We start from the raw sequence: 17,288 nt of genomic DNA, 5'->3' as shown, positions 1-17,288 counted from the left end.
TTTTTGTTTAAACCAGACGGGGTGGGTCGTTTGGGGTTATTTGGGGGGATTTCTATACTTGTTTGGGCTTGGGATTTTTTAAAAAGTGTCATTATCACTTTTTAGATGGGTGGATGCGATGTTGAGGGTCGTGACCTTCGAATCGATACCTATTTTGACATATGTACATTTTCAGTTTCAACAAGACCGGGTGGGTTGTTTGGGGTAATTTAGGGGCTTTTTTGTACTTTTTTGGGCTTGGGCATTTTTAAAAACGTGTCCTTATCTCTGATTAGACGTGTGGATGCGATGTTGAGGGTCGTGACCTTCGTATCGATACCAATTTCGACATATGTACATTTTTGGTCTAAACCAGACCAGGTGGATCATATGGGGTTATTTGGGGGTATTTCTATACTTATTTGGGCTTGGGATTTTCTAAAAAGTGACCTTATCTCTTATTAGACGTGTAGATGTGATGTTGAGGGTCGTGACCTTCGAATCGATACCTATTTCAACATATGTACATTTACAATTTAAACCAGATCGGGTGGGTGGTTTGGGGTTATTTGGGGGCGTATCTGTATTTTTTGGGCTTGGGAATTTCTAAAAAGTGTCCTTATCTCTTATTAGACATGTGGATGCGATGTTGAGGTTTGTGTCCTTAGAATCGATACCTATTTCGACATATGTTCATTTTCAGTTTAAACCAGATCGGGTTGGTCTTTTCAGGTTATTTGGGGGCATTTCTGAACTTTTTTGTGCTTGGAATTTTCTAAAAAGTGTCCTTATCTCTTATTAGACGTGTGGTTGCGATGTTGAGGGTCGTGACCATCGAATTGATACCTATTTCGACATATGTTCAATTTCGGTTTAAACCAGACCTGGAGGGTCGTTTGGGGTAATTTGGGAGCATTCTGGACTTTCTTGGGTTTGGTATTTTTTAAAAAGTTTCCTTATCTCTTCTTAGACGTGTGGATGCGATGTTGAGGGTCGTGACCTTCGAATCGATACCTAGTTCGGCATAAGTTCATTTTCTGTTTTAACCAAACCAGGTGGGTCGTTCGGGGTTGTTTGGGAGTATTTCTGTACTTTTTGGGGCTTGGGATCTTCTACAATGTGTCATTATCTCCTATTAAATGTGTGGATGCTATGTTGTGGGTCGTGGCCTTCGAATCGATACCTATTTCGACATATGTTCATTTTCGGTTTATACCAAATCGCGTGAGTCTTTTGGGGTTATTTGGGGGCATTTCTATACTTTTTTGGGCTTGGGATTTTCTAAAAAGAGTCATTATCTCTTATTGGACATGTGGATGGGTTGTTGAGGGTCGTGACCTTCGAATTCGTACCTATTTTGACATATGTACATTTTGGTTTAAACTATACCGGGTGGGTCGTTTAGGGTTATTTGGGGGCATTTCTGTACTTGTTTGGGCTTGGGATTTTCTAAAAAGTGTCATTATCACTTTTTAGACAGGTGGATGCGATGTTGAGGGTCGTGACCTTCGAATCGATACCTATTTCGACATATGTACATTTTTGGTCTAAACCAGACCAGGTGGATCGTATAGGGTTATTTGGGGGTATTTCTATACTTATTTGGGCTTGGAATTTTCTAAAAAGTGACCTTACCTCTTATTAGACGTGTAGATACGATGTTGAGGGTCGTGACCTTCAAATCGATACCTATTTCAACATATGTACATTTACAATTTAAACCAGATCGGGTGGGTCGTTTGGGGTTATTTGGAGGCATATCTGTATTTTTTGGGCATGGGATTTTCTAAAAAGTGTCCTTATCTCTTATTAGACGTGTGGATGTGATGTTGAGGGTTGTGACCTTAGAATCAATACCTATTTCGACATATGTTCATTTTCAGTTTAAACCCGTTCGGGTTGGTCTTTTCGGGTTATTTAGGGGCATTTCTGTATTTTTTTGTGCTTAGAATTTTGTAAAAAGTGTCATTATCTCTTATTAGATGTGTGGATGCGAAGTTGGGGGTCGTGACCTTCGAATCGAGACAAATTTTGACTTATGTACATTTTTGGTTTAAACCAGACCGGGTGGGTTGTTTACGGTTATTTCGGGGCATTTCTATACTTTTTTGGGGTTGGGATTTTCTAAAAAGTGTCCTTATCTCTTATTAAAAGTGTGGATGCAATGTTGAGGGTCAGGACCTTCAAATCGATACCTATTTTAACATATGTACATTTTCGATTTAAACCAGACCGGGTGGGTCATTTGGGGTTATTTGGGGGCATTTCTATACTTTTTTGGGCTTGGGATTTTCTAAAAAGTGTCCTTATCTCTTATTAGACGTGTGGACACGATGTTGAGGGTCGTGACCTTCGAATCGATACCTATTTTGGCATATGTTTATTTTCGGTTTAAAGCAGACAGGGTGGATCATTTGGGGTTATTTGGGGGCATTTTTGTACTTTTTTTGGCTTGGAATTTTCTAAAAGGTGTCCTTATCTCTTATTGGACGTGTGGATGCGATGTTGAGGGTCGTGACCTTCGAATCGATACCTCTTTCGGCTTATGTTCATTTTTGGTCTAAACCAGACCGGGTGGGTCTTTTGGGGTTATTTGGGCGCATTTCAGTATTTTTTGGGCTTGGGATTTACTAAAAAGTGTCCTTATCTCTTATTAGACATGTGGATACGATGTTGAGGGTCATGACCTTCGAATCGATACCTATTTTTGCATATGTTTATTTTCGGTTTAAAGCAGACCGGGTGGATCATTTGGGGTTATTTGGGGGAATTTTTGTACTTTTTTGGGCTTGGAATTTTCTAAAAGGTGTCCTTATCTCTTATTGGACATGTGGATGCGATGTTGAGGGTCGTGACCTTCGAATCGATACCTCTTTAGGCTTATGTTCATTTTTGGTCTAAACTAGACCTGGTGGGTCGTTTGGGGTTATTTGGGCGCATTTCAGTATTTTTTGGGCTTAGGATTTTCTAAAAAGTGTCCTTATCTCTTATTAGACATGTGGATGCGATGTTGAGGGTCGTGACCTTCGAATCGGTACCTACTTTTACAAATGTACATTTTCAGTTTAAACCAGACCGGGATGATCGTTTGAGGTTATTTGGGGGCATTTCTAAAATTTTTTGGGCTAGGGGTTTTCTTAAAAGTGTCCTTATCTTTTATAAGAGGTGTGGATGCGATGTTGAGGGTCTTGACCTTCGAATCGATATCAATTTAGGGTTATGCTCATTTTTGGTTTAAACCAGACCGGGAGGGTCGTTTAGGGTTATTTGGGGGCATTTCTATACTTTTTGGGGTTTGGGATTTTCTAAAAAGTGTCCTTATCTCTTATTAGACGTGTGGACGCGATGTTGAGGGTCATGACCTTCGAATCGATACCTATTTTTGCATAAGTTTATTTTCGGTTTAAAGCAGATCGGGTGGATCATTTGGGGTTATTTGGGGGCATTTTTGTACTTTTTTGGGCTTGGAATTTTCTAAAAGCTGTCCTTATCTCTTATTGGACGCGTGGATGCGATGTTGAGGGTCGTGACCTTCGAATCGATACCTCTTTTGGCTTATGTTCATTTTTGGTCTAAACCAGACCGGGTGGGTCGTTAGGGGTTATTTGGGCGCATTTCAGTATTTTTTGGGCTTGGGATTTTCTAAAAAGTGTTCTTATCTCTTATTAGACATGTGGATGCGATGTTGAGGGTCGTGACCTTCGAATCGGTACCTATTTTGACAAATGTACATTTTCAGTTTAAACCAGACCGGGAGGATCGTTTGAGGTTATTTGGGGGCATTTCTAAATTTTTTTGGGCTAGGGGTTTTCTAAAAAGTATCCTTATTTCTTATAAGAGGTGTGGATGCGATGTTGAGGGTCTTGACCTTTGAATCGATACCTATTTAGGGTTATGCTCATTTTCGGTTTAAACCAGACCGGCAAGGTCGTTTAGGGTTATTTGGGGGCATTTCTATACATTTTGGGGTTTGGGATTTTCTAAAAAGTGTTCTTATCTGTTATTAGATGTATGGATGCGATGTTAAGGGTTGTGATCTTCGAATCGATACCTATTTCGACATATGTTCATTTTCTGTTGAAACCAGATTGGGTGGGTCATTTAGGGTTATTTGGGAGCATTTCTGTACTTTTTTGGGGTTGGGATTCTCTAAAATTTGTCCTTATCTCTTATTAGACGTGTGGATAAGATGTTGAGGGTCGTAACCTTCGAATCGATACCTCTTGCGGCTTATGTTCATTTTTTGGTCTAAACCAGACCGGGTGGGTCATTTGGGGTTATTTGGGCGGATTTCAGTATTTTTTGGGCTTGGGATTTTCTAAAAAGTGTCCTTATCTCTTATTAGACATGTGGATGCGATGTTGAGGGTCGTGACCTCCGAATTGGTACCTATTTTGACAAATGTACATTTTCAGTTTAAACCAGAACGGGAGGATCGTTTGAGGTTATTTGGGGGCATTTCTAAATTTTTTTGGGCTAGGGCTTTTCTAAAAAGTGTCCTTATCTCTTATAAGAGGTGTGGATGCGATGTTGAGGGTCTTGACCTTCGAATCGATACCTATTTAGGGTTATGCTCATTTTCGGTTTAAACCAGACTGGGAGGGTCGTTTAGGGTTATTTGGGGGCATTTCTATACTTTTTGGGGTTTGGGATTTTCTAAAAAGTGTCCTTATCTCTTATTAGACCTGTGGATGCGATGTTGAGGGTCGTGACCTTTGAATCGATACCTCTTTCGGCTTATGTTCATTTTTGGTCTAAACCAGACCGGGTGGGTCATTTGGGGTTATTTGGGCGCATTTCAGTATTTTTTGGGCTTGGGATTTTCTAAAAAGTGTCCTTATCTCTTATTAGACATGTGGATGCGATGTTGAGGGTCGTGACCTTCGATTCGGTACCTATTTTGACAAATGTACATTTTCAGTTTAAACCAGACCGGGAGGATCGTTTGAGGTTATTTGGGGGCATTTCTAAATTTTTTTGGCTAGGGGTTTTCTAAAAAGTGTCCTTATCTCTTATAAGAGGTGTGGATGCGATGTTGAGGGCCTTGACCTTCGAATCAATACCTATTTAGGGTTATGCTCATTTTCGGTTTAAACCAGACCGGGAGGGTCGTTTAGGGTTATTTGGGGGCATTTCTATACTTTTTGGGGTTTGGGATTTTCTAAAAAGTTTTCTTATCTCTTATTAGACATGTGGACGCGATGTTGAGGGTCGTGACCTTCGAATCGATACCTATTTTGGCATATGTTTATTTTAGGTTTAAAGCCAGACCGGGTGGATCATTTGGAGTTATTTGGGGGCATTTTTGTACTTTTTTGGGCTTGGAATTTTCAAAAAGGTGTCCTTATCTCTTATTGGACGTGTGGATGCGATGTTGAGGGTCGTGACCTTCGAATCGATACCTCTTTTGGCTTATGTTCATTTTTGGTCTAAACCAGACCGGGTGGGTCGTTAGGGGTTATTTGGGCGTATTTCAGTATTTTTTGGGCTTGGGATTTTCTAAAAAGTGTTCTTATCTCTTATTAGACATGTGGATGCGATGTTGAGGGTCGTGACCTTCGAATCGGTACCTATTTTGACAAATGTACATTTTCAGTTTAAACCAGACCGGGAGGATCGTTTGAGGTTATTTGGGGGCATTTCTAAATTTTTTTGGGCTAGGGGTTTTCTAAAAAGTATCCTTATTTCTTATAAGAGGTGTGGATGCGATGTTGAGGGTCTTGACCTTCGAATCGATACCTATTTAGGGTTATGCTCATTTTCGGTTTAAACCAGACCGGCAAGGTCGTTTAGGGTTATTTGGGGGCATTTCTATACTTTTTGGGGTTTGGGATTTTCTAAAAAGTGTTCTTATCTGTTATTAGATGTATGGATGCGATGTTAAGGGTTGTGATCTTCGAATCGATACCTATTTCGACATATGTTCATTTTCTGTTGAAACCAGATTGGGTGGGTCATTTAGGGTTATTTGGGAGCATTTCTGTACTTTTTTGGGGTTGGGATTCTCTAAAATTTGTCCTTATCTCTTATTAGACGTGTGGATAAGATGTTGAGGGTCGTAACCTTCGAATCGATACCTCTTGCGGCTTATGTTCATTTTTTGGTCTAAACCAGACCGGGTGGGTCATTTGGGGTTATTTGGGCGGATTTCAGTATTTTTTGGGCTTGGGATTTTCTAAAAAGTGTCCTTATCTCTTATTAGACATGTGGATGCGATGTTGAGGGTCGTGACCTCCGAATTGGTACCTATTTTGACAAATGTACATTTTCAGTTTAAACCAGAACGGGAGGATCGTTTGAGGTTATTTGGGGGCATTTCTAAATTTTTTTGGGCTAGGGGTTTTCTAAAAAGTGTCCTTATCTCTTATAAGAGGTGTGGATGCGATGTTGAGGGTCTTGACCTTCGAATCGATACCTATTTAGGGTTATGCTCATTTTCGGTTTAAACCAGACTGGGAGGGTCGTTTAGGGTTATTTGGGGGCATTTCTATACTTTTTGGGGTTTGGGATTTTCTAAAAAGTGTCCTTATCTCTTATTAGACCTGTGGACGCGATGTTGAGGGTCGTGACCTTCGAATCGATACCTATTTTGGCATATGTTTATTTTTGGTTTAAAGCAGACCGGGTGGATCATTTGGGGTTATTTGGGGGCATTTTTGTACTTTTTTGGGCTTGGAATTTTCTAAAAGGTGTCCTTATCTCTTATTGGACGTGTGGATGCGATGTTGAGGGTCGTGACCTTTGAATCGATACCTCTTTCGGCTTATGTTCATTTTTGGTCTAAACCAGACCGGGTGGGTCATTTGGGGTTATTTGGGCGCATTTCAGTATTTTTTGGGCTTGGGATTTTCTAAAAAGTGTCCTTATCTCTTATTAGACATGTGGATGCGATGTTGAGGGTCGTGACCTTCGATTCGGTACCTATTTTGACAAATGTACATTTTCAGTTTAAACCAGACCGGGAGGATCGTTTGAGGTTATTTGGGGGCATTTCTAAATTTTTTTGGCTAGGGGTTTTCTAAAAAGTGTCCTTATCTCTTATAAGAGGTGTGGATGCGATGTTGAGGGCCTTGACCTTCGAATCAATACCTATTTAGGGTTATGCTCATTTTCGGTTTAAACCAGACCGGGAGGGTCGTTTAGGGTTATTTGGGGGCATTTCTATACTTTTTGGGGTTTGGGATTTTCTAAAAAGTTTCCTTATCTCTTATTAGACATGTGGACGCGATGTTGAGGGTCGTGACCTTCGGATCGATACCTATTTTGGCATATGTTTATTTTAGGTTTAAAGCCAGACCGGGTGGATCATTTGGAGTTATTTGGGGGCATTTTTGTACTTTTTTGGGCTTGGAATTTTCTAAAAGGTGTCCTTATCTCTTATTGGACGTGTGGATGCTATGTTGAAGGTCGGGACCTTCGAATCGATACCTCTTTCGGCTTATGTTCATTTTTTGTCTAAACCAGACCGGGTGGGTCGTTTGGGGTTATTTGGGCGCATTTCAGTATTTTTTGGGCTTGGGATTTTCTAAAAAGTGTCCTTATCTCTTATTAGACATGTGGATGCGATGTTGAGGGTCGTGACCTTCGAATCGGTACCTATTTTGACAAATGTACATTTTCAGTTTAAACCAGACCGGGAGGATCGTTTGAGGTTATTTGGGGGCATTTCTAAATTTTTTTGGCTAGGGGTTTTCTAAAAAGTGTACTTATCTCTTATAAGAGGTGTGGATGCGATGTTGAGGGCCTTGACCTTCGAATCAATACCTATTTAGGGTTATGCTCATTTTCGGTTTAAACCAGACCGGGAGGGTCGTTTAGGGTTATTTGGGGGCATTTCTATACTTTTAAGGGTTTGGGATTTTCTAAAAAGTGTCCTTATCTCTTATTAGACGTGTGGACGCGATGTTGAGGGTCTTGACCTTCGAATCGATATCTATTTTCGCATAAGTTTATTTTCGGTTTAAAGCAGATCGGGTGGATCATTTGGGGTTATTTGGGGGCATTTTTGTACTTTTTTGGGCTTGGAATTTTCTAAAAGGTGTCCTTATCTCTTATTGGACGTGTGGATGCGATGTTGAGGGTCGTGACCTTCGAATCGATACCTCTTTAGGCTTATGTTCATTTTTGGTCTAAACCAGACCGGGTGGGTCGTTAGGGGTTATTTGGGCGTATTTCAGTATTTTTTGGGCTTGGGATTTTCTAAAAAGTGTTCTTATCTCTTATTAGACATGTGGATGCGATGTTGAGGGTCGTGACCTTCGAATCGGTACCTATTTTGACAAATGTACATTTTCAGTTTAAACCAGACCGGGAGGATCGTTTGAGGTTATTTGGGGGCATTTCTAAATTTTTTTGGCTAGGGGTTTTCTAAAAAGTGTCCTTATCTCTTATAAGAGGTGTGGATGCGATGTTGAGGGCCTTGACCTTCGAATCGATACCTATTTAGGGTTATGCTCATTTTCAGTTTAAACCAGACCGGGAGGGTCGTTTAGGGTTATTTGGGGGCATTTCTATACTTTTTGGGGTTTGGGATTTTCTAAAAAGTTTCCTTATCTCTTATTAGACATGTGGACGCGATGTTGAGGGTCGTGACCTTCGAATCGATACCTATTTTGGCATATGTTTATTTTAGGTTTAAAGCCAGACCGGGTGGATCATTTGGAGTTATTTGGGGGCATTTTTGTACTTTTTTGGGCTTGGAATTTTCTAAAAGGTGTCCTTATCTCTTATTGGACGTGTGGATGCGATGTTGAAGGTCGTGACCTTCGAATCGATACCTCTTTCGGCTTATGTTCATTTTTTGTCTAAACCAGACCGGGTGGGTCGTTTGGGGTTATTTGGGCGCATTTCAGTATTTTTTGGGCTTGGGATTTTCTAAAAAGTGTCCTTATCTCTTATTAGACATGTGGATGCGATGTTGAGGGTCGTGACCTTCGAATCGGTACCTATTTTGACAAATGTACATTTTCAGTTTAAACCAGACCGGGAGGATCATTTGGAGTTATTTGGGGGCATTTTTGTACTTTTTTGGGCTTGGAATTTTCTAAAAGGTGTCCTTATCTCTTATTGGACGTGTGGATGCTATGTTGAAGGTCGGGACCTTCGAATCGATACCTCTTTCGGCTTATGTTCATTTTTTGTCTAAACCAGACCGGGTGGGTCGTTTGGGGTTATTTGGGCGCATTTCAGTATTTTTTGGGCTTGGGATTTTCTAAAAAGTGTCCTTATCTCTTATTAGACATGTGGATGCGATGTTGAGGGTCGTGACCTTCGAATCGGTACCTATTTTGACAAATGTACATTTTCAGTTTAAACCAGACCGGGAGGATCGTTTGAGGTTATTTGGGGGCATTTCTAAATTTTTTTGGCTAGGGGTTTTCTAAAAAGTGTACTTATCTCTTATAAGAGGTGTGGATGCGATGTTGAGGGCCTTGACCTTCGAATCAATACCTATTTAGGGTTATGCTCATTTTCGGTTTAAACCAGACCGGGAGGGTCGTTTAGGGTTATTTGGGGGCATTTCTATACTTTTAAGGGTTTGGGATTTTCTAAAAAGTGTCCTTATCTCTTATTAGACGTGTGGACGCGATGTTGAGGGTCGTGACCTTCGAATCGATACCTATTTTGGCATATGTTTATTTTAGGTTTAAAGCCAGACCGGGTGGATCATTTGGAGTTATTTGGGGGCATTTTTGTACTTTTTTGGGCTTGGAATTTTCTAAAAGGTGTCCTTATCTCTTATTGGACGTGTGGATGCGATGTTGAAGGTCGGGACCTTCGAATCGATACCTCTTTCGGCTTATGTTCATTTTTTGTCTAAACCAGACCGGGTGGGTCGTTTGGGGTTATTTGGGCGCATTTCAGTATTTTTTGGGCTTGGGATTTTCTAAAAAGTGTCCTTATCTCTTATTAGACATGTGGATGCGATGTTGAGGGTCGTGACCTTCGAATCGGTACCTATTTTGACAAATGTACATTTTCAGTTTAAACCAGACCGGGAGGATCGTTTGAGGTTATTTGGGGGCATTTCTAAATTTTTTTGGCTAGGGGTTTTCTAAAAAGTGTCCTTATCTCTTATAAGAGGTGTGGATGCGATGTTGAGGGCCTTGACCTTCGAATCAATACCTATTTAGGGTTATGCTCATTTTCGGTTTAAACCAGACCGGGAGGGTCGTTTAGGGTTATTTGGGGGCATTTCTATACTTTTAAGGGTTTGGGATTTTCTAAAAAGTGTCCTTATCTCTTATTAGACGTGTGGACGGCGATGTTGAGGGTCTTGACCTTCGAATCGATATCTATTTTCGCATATGTTTATTTTCGGTTTAAAGCAGATCGGGTGGATCATTTGGGGTTATTTGGGGGCATTTTTGTACTTTTTTGGGCTTGGAATTTTCTAAAAGGTGTCCTTATCTCTTATTGGACGTGTGGATGCGATGTTGAGGGTCGTGACCTTCGAATCGATACCTCTTTAGGCTTATGTTCATTTTTGGTCTAAACCAGACCGGGTGGGTCGTTTGGGGTTATTTGGGCGTATTTCAGTATTTTTTGGGCTTGGGATTTTCTAAAAAGTGTCCTTATCTCTTATTAGACATGTGGATGCGATGTTGAGGGTCGTGACCTTCGAATCGGTACCTATTTTGACAAATGTACATTTTCAGTTTAAACCAGACCGGGAGGATCGTTTGAGGTTATTTGGGGGCATTTCTAAATTTTTTTGGCTAGGGGTTTTCTAAAAAGTGTCCTTATCTCTTATAAGAGGTGTGGATGCGATGTTGAGGGCCTTGACCTTCGAATCGATACCTATTTAGGGTTATGCTCATTTTCAGTTTAAACCAGACCGGGAGGGTCGTTTAGGGTTATTTGGGGGCATTTCTATACTTTTTGGGGTTTGGGATTTTCTAAAAAGTTTCCTTATCTCTTATTAGACATGTGGACGCGATGTTGAGGGTCGTGACCTTCGAATCGATACCTATTTTGGCATATGTTTATTTTAGGTTTAAAGCCAGACCGGGTGGATCATTTGGGGTTATTTGGGGGCATTTTTGTACTTTTTTGGGCTTGGAATTTTCTAAAAGGTGTCCTTATCTCTTATTGGACGTGTGGATGCGATGTTGAAGGTCGTGACCTTCGAATCGATACCTCTTTCGGCTTATGTTCATTTTTGTCTAAACCAGGACCGGGTGGGTCGTTTGGGGTTATTTGGGCGCATTTCAGTATTTTTTGGGCTTGGGATTTTCTAAAAAGTGTCCTTATCTCTTATTAGACATGTGGATGCGATGTTGAGGGTCGTGACCTTCGAATCGGTACCTATTTTGACAAATGTACATTTTCGTTTAAACCAGCCTGGGAGGATCATTTGGAGTTATTTGGGGGCATTTTTGTACTTTTTGGGCTTGGAATTTTCTAAAAGGTGTCCTTATCTCTTATTGGACGTGTGGATGCTATGTTGAAGGTCGGGACCTTGAATCGATACCTCTTTGGCTTATGTTCATTTTTGTCTAAACCAGACCGGGTGGGTCGTTTGGGGTTATTTGGCGCATTTCATATTTTTGGGCTTGGGATTTTCTAAAAAGTGTCCTTATCTCTTATTAGACATGTGGATGCGATGTTGAGGGTCGTGACCTTCGAATCGGTACCTATTTTGACAAATGTACATTTTCGTTTAAACCGACTGGAGGATCGTTTGAGGTTATTTGGGGGCATTTCTAAATTTTTTTGGCTAGGGGTTTTCTAAAAAGTGTACTTATCTCTTATAAGAGGTGTGGATGCGATGTTGAGGGCCTTGACCTTCGAATCAATACCTATTTAGGGTTATGCTCATTTTCGGTTTAAACCAGACCGGGAGGGTCGTTTAGGGTTATTTGGGGGCATTTCTATACTTTTAAGGGTTTGGGATTTTCTAAAAAGTGTCCTTATCTCTTATTAGACGTGTGGACGCGATGTTGAGGGTCTTGACCTTCGAATCGATATCTATTTTCGCATAAGTTTATTTTCGGTTTAAAGCAGATCGGGTGGATCATTTGGGGTTATTTGGGGGCATTTTTGTACTTTTTTGGGCTTGGAATTTTCTAAAAGGTGTCCTTATCTCTTATTGGACGTGTGGATGCGATGTTGAGGGTCGTGACCTTCGAATCGATACCTCTTTAGGCTTATGTTCATTTTTGGTCTAAACCAGACCGGGTGGGTCGTTAGGGGTTATTTGGGCGTATTTCAGTATTTTTTGGGCTTGGGATTTTCTAAAAAGTGTTCTTATCTCTTATTAGACATGTGGATGCGATGTTGAGGGTCGTGACCTTCGAATCGGTACCTATTTTGACAAATGTACATTTTCAGTTTAAACCAGACCGGGAGGATCGTTTGAGGTTATTTGGGGGCATTTCTAAATTTTTTTGGCTAGGGATTTTCTAAAAAGTGTCCTTATCTCTTATAAGAGGTGTGGATGCGATGTTGAGGGCCTTGACCTTCGAATCGATACCTATTTAGGGTTATGCTCATTTTCAGTTTAAACCAGACCGGGAGGGTCGTTTAGGGTTATTTGGGGGCATTTCTATACTTTTTGGGGTTTGGGATTTTCTAAAAAGTTTCCTTATCTCTTATTAGACATGTGGACGCGATGTTGAGGGTCGTGACCTTCGAATCGATACCTATTTTGGCATATGTTTATTTTAGGTTTAAAGCCAGAATCGGGTGGATCATTTGGAGTTATTTGGGGGCATTTTTGTACTTTTTTGGGCTTGGAATTTTCTAAAAGGTGTCCTTATCTCTTATTGGACGTGTGGATGCGATGTTGAAGGTCGTGACCTTCGAATCGATACCTCTTTCGGCTTATGTTCATTTTTTGTCTAAACCAGACCGGGTGGGTCGTTTGGGGTTATTTGGGCGCATTTCAGTATTTTTTGGGCTTGGGATTTTCTAAAAAGTGTCCTTATCTCTTATTAGACATGTGGATGCGATGTTGAGGGTCGTGACCTTCGAATCGGTACCTATTTTGACAAATGTAAATTTTCAGTTTAAACCAGACCGGGAGGATCGTTTGAGGTTATTTGGGGGCATTTCTAAATTTTTTTGGCTAGGGGTTTTCTAAAAAGTGTACTTATCTCTTATAAGAGGTGTGGATGCGATGTTGAGGGCCTTGACCTTCGAATCAATACCTATTTAGGGTTATGCTCATTTTTGGTTTAAACCAGACCGGGAGGGTCGTTTAGGGTTATTTGGGGGCATTTCTATACTTTTAAGGGTTTGGGATTTTCTAAAAAGTGTCATTATCTCTTATTAGACGTGTGGACGCGATGTTGAGGGTCTTGACCTTCGAATCGATATCTATTTTTGCATAAGTTTATTTTCGGTTTAAAGCAGATCGGGTGGATCATTTGGGGTTATTTGGGGGCATTTTTGTACTTTTTTGGGCTTGGAATTTTCTAAAAGGTGTCCTTATCTCTTATTGGACGCGTGGATGCGATGTTGAGGGTCGTGACCTTCGAATCGATACCTCTTTTGGCTTATGTTCATTTTTGGTCTAAACCAGGCCGGGTGGGTCGTTAGGGGTTATTTGGGCGCATTTCAGTATTTTTTGGGCTTGGGATTTTCTAAAAAGTGTTCTTATCTCTTATTAGACATGTGGATGCGATGTTGAGGGTCGTGACCTTCGAATCGGTACCTATTTTGACAAATGTACATTTTCAGTTTAAACCAGACCGGGAGGATCGTTTGAGGTTATTTGGGGGCATTTCTAAATTTTTTTGGGCTAGGGGTTTTCTAAAAAGTATCCTTATTTCTTATAAGAGGTGTGGATGCGATGTTGAGGGTCTTGACCTTCGAATCGATACCTATTTAGGGTTATGCTCATTTTCGGTTTAAACCAGACCGGCAGGGTCGTTTAGGGTTATTTGGGGGCATTTCTATACTTTTTGGGGTTTGGGATTTTCTAAAAAGTGTTCTTACCTGTTATTAGATGTATGGATGCGATGTTAAGGGTTGTGACCTTCGAAATGATACCTATTTCGACATATGTTCATTTTCTGTTGAAACCAGATTGGGTGGGTCATTTAGGGTTACTTGGGAGCATTTCTGTACTTTTTTGGGGTTGGGATTCTCTAAAATTTGTCCTTGTCTCTTATTAGACGTGTGGATAAGATGTTGAGGGTCGTGACCTTCGTATCGATACCTCTTGCGGCTTATGTTCATTTTTTGGTCTAAACCAGACCGGGTGGGTCATTTGGGGTTATTTGGGCGGATTTCAGTATTTTTTGGGCTTGGGATTTTCTAAAAAGTGTCCTTATCTCTTATTAGACATGTGGATGCGATGTTGAGGGTCGTGACCTTCGAATTGGTACCTATTTTGACAAATGTACATTTTCAGTTTAAACCAGAACGGGAGGATCGTTTGAGGTTATTTGGGGGCATTTTTAAATTTTTTTGGGCTAGGGGTTTTCTAAAAAGTGTCCTTATCTCTTATAAGAGGTGTGGATGCGATGCTGAGGGTCTTGACCTTCGAATCGATACCTATTTAGGGTTATGCTCATTTTCGGTTTAAACCAGACTGGGAGGGTCGTTTAGGGTTATTTGGGGGCATTTCTATACTTTTTGGGGTTTGGGATTTTCTAAAAAGTGTCCTTATCTCTTATTAGACGTGTGGACGCGATGTTGAGGGTCGTGACCTTCGAATCGATACCTATTTTGGCATATGTTTATTTTTGGTTTAAAGCAGACCGGGTGGATCATTTGGGGTTATTTGGGGGCATTTTTGTACTTTTTTGGGCTTGGAATTTTCTAAAAGGTGTCCTTATCTCTTATTGGACGTGTGGATGCGATGTTGAGGGTCGTGACCTTTGAATCGATACCTCTTTCGGCTTATGTTCATTTTTTGTCTAAACCAGACCGGGTGGGTCATTTGGGGTTATTTGGGCGCATTTCAGTATTTTTTGGGCTTGGGATTTTCTAAAAAGTGTCCTTATCTCTTATTAGACATGTGGATGTGATGTTGAGGGTCGTGACCTTCGAATCGGTACCTATTTTGACAAATGTACATTTTCAGTTTAAACCAGACCGGGAGGATCGTTTGAGGTTATTTGGGGGCATTTCTAAATTTTTTTGGCTAGGGGTTTTCTAAAAAGTGTCCTTATCTTCTTATAAGAGGTGTGGATGCGATGTTGAGGGCCTTGACCTTGAATCAATACCTATTTAGGGTTAACCTTCGGTTGGAGTCTCCACGAGCATGATCAACTACCAAATCCCCTCCATCAATAGGTTTTGAAATCCCCCGAGTTGAACCCCCACGTGTATGATCATCAACCAACTTCCCTCCCTCCATAGATTTTGAATAACTAATGTCTGAACTCCCACGTGCATGGACAACCGCTGACGAAACCTTGACCGTAGAATCACCTTGGCCGGCAACGGTTGACGGCAGCACAGGTTCGGCAGAAAGGTTACTGACCTCCGAAGGGTAGGGTCTTTTGCCACGTCCTCGACGTCCCCTTGGTCACTTCCAGCCATCTTCAACCTGCATTGCCTCAGGCTGAGACTCACCACTCCCTTCAGTATTGTTAATAGCAGCAACAGGGCAAGCATTATCAATATGTCCAAATACTTTGCACACACTGCAAAGAGGAGGAGTCCAATCATAATGAACAGATTGTTCAACTAAGGAACCATATAATTGTGTAAGCAAAATAGTGGTTGGGAGACCATCAGAGGCCTTAATTGAAACACAAAGCCGAGCAAAGGAGAGCCGCTCCCTCTGAGATGTTCTCCGATCAACGCAAATTGGGCGGCCAAGAACGCTGGCGATTTGCCCCAATGAACGTTCCCCCCAGTAATGTAAGTTGAGACCATATAGGCGAACCCATAGGGGCAACTCAGACTCTTCCTTCTTAGTCAGCGAAATCTCCGGCGACCAAGGCCGCAAGATCAGTGGACGGATACCAAGGGTCCAAGGGCCTTCATCCAATATCTGGCGACTAAGATCACTTCCTTGAAAATCAAACACAAATATACCACTCTCTAAACCAAAAACCTCGCCACCACCAACGTGCCCCGACTTCTCCTTCACAAAGCGTTGCATGGCAGTAAACAATGGCCTAGGGCCGAAGACATATCCAATTAACGCTGCATCCCATTTATCCTTCTCTTCCTCTAACTCTTCAGGAGGACAAAAAGCGACTCTTCTGCCATTAACTACTGCTGGCACAAAGAAGGGCAGAGAACCTGCATCCTCGCGCACCTTCCCACCGCGAAAAAGATTAACCCATGAACGTTGGCCACCACTGCGTTGCCCATTACCATTTACAGATACTGGGCCTGGTGCGCCATTAACCACCGGTGAAGAAGCCCCGGCGAGCATGAACGTAAAATTAAAACTTCAGAGCACCACTTCAGGTGATACCAGAACACAGGTCGATAGCGGCTCCCTTTATCCGATATCCATCCTGCCGCCTTCGTCTGCTGGTGTTTTCCCAAAGCGGGTGTGTTAGGTACCTCATCTGATCACATGAAATGGCGGGAAAAAGGCTTCTAAGGGTATTTGGGTAATTTAAGTAAGAGTGTCAAAATCAAACCGAAACCAAATTGAGCCTTTTACACTGAAATCATGAAACTATTTAATATATGATTCGGTTTTGGATTTAAATTGAGATCGTTTAGTTAAATGGTTTAAACCGAACTACTTGAACCGATGGTAAACCGTTTAAACCAAAACAAATATTAGTGCTATATAATGACAATAATTAAGTATTAATAATAACAATGAATAATTAGTGTATATATATATATATCATATCATATCATATTATATCATATCATATCATATCATATTATATCATATCATATCATACTATTATATAAGTGCATGAACTCATGCTTCGTAGCTATTTTTTTCATTTGACTATTTTTTCTTTCTTTCTTAATTAAATATCTTATATTTTTCATTATATATTTTTTTCATCTTTTTATTTTTCCCAAAATGTTGGTACTCTTTTTATTTTTTTATATTTAATTACTCATTAAAAATTAATTTCCTTGTTCCTCTCATCTCTTACGTTCCCTCTCTCTTACTTTCCTTTTTTTTTTTTCTACTTTCTCCCACTTCCCGTTTTACTTCCGAAACTCCCCCCCCCTCTCTAGGGGTGTAAATGAATAGCCGAAATCCGCTTCCGTATCTGTGTCCGTATCTGTTTAGCACTATCCGAATCCGTCCGAAAGCTAAACGAGTGTGGATACGAATAGGCTATAGCTATCCAAAAAGCTATTTTACATGTAAATGGATAAAATATCCGATCCGTATCAGTGTCCGTATCCGTTTAGCACTATCT

At 40.8% G+C, this 17,288-nt stretch overlaps 1 protein-coding gene across 1 annotated transcript; it reads right to left on the bottom strand.

Moving 5' to 3' along the window:
* Positions 1 to 15,460: 15,460 nt before the first annotated feature.
* On the bottom strand, positions 15,461 to 16,321 carry LOC122655479. The gene has a single exon (XM_043849671.1). It carries the CDS (start codon positions 16,319 to 16,321, stop codon positions 15,461 to 15,463), a length of 861 nt encoding a protein of 286 aa, XP_043705606.1.
* Positions 16,322 to 17,288: the final 967 nt, after the last annotated feature.

This window comes from Telopea speciosissima, chromosome 3 (genome assembly GCF_018873765.1).
Source record: "Telopea speciosissima isolate NSW1024214 ecotype Mountain lineage chromosome 3, Tspe_v1, whole genome shotgun sequence".
NCBI lineage: Eukaryota > Viridiplantae > Streptophyta > Magnoliopsida > Proteales > Proteaceae > Telopea > Telopea speciosissima.
This window is presented reverse-complemented; position numbering and strand designations above follow the sequence as displayed.

Coding starts and splice junctions, on each gene's coding strand:
- LOC122655479 (XM_043849671.1), bottom strand. CDS start 16,321: ATGCTCGCCGGGGCTTCTTCACCGGTGGTTAATGGCGCACCAGGCCCA.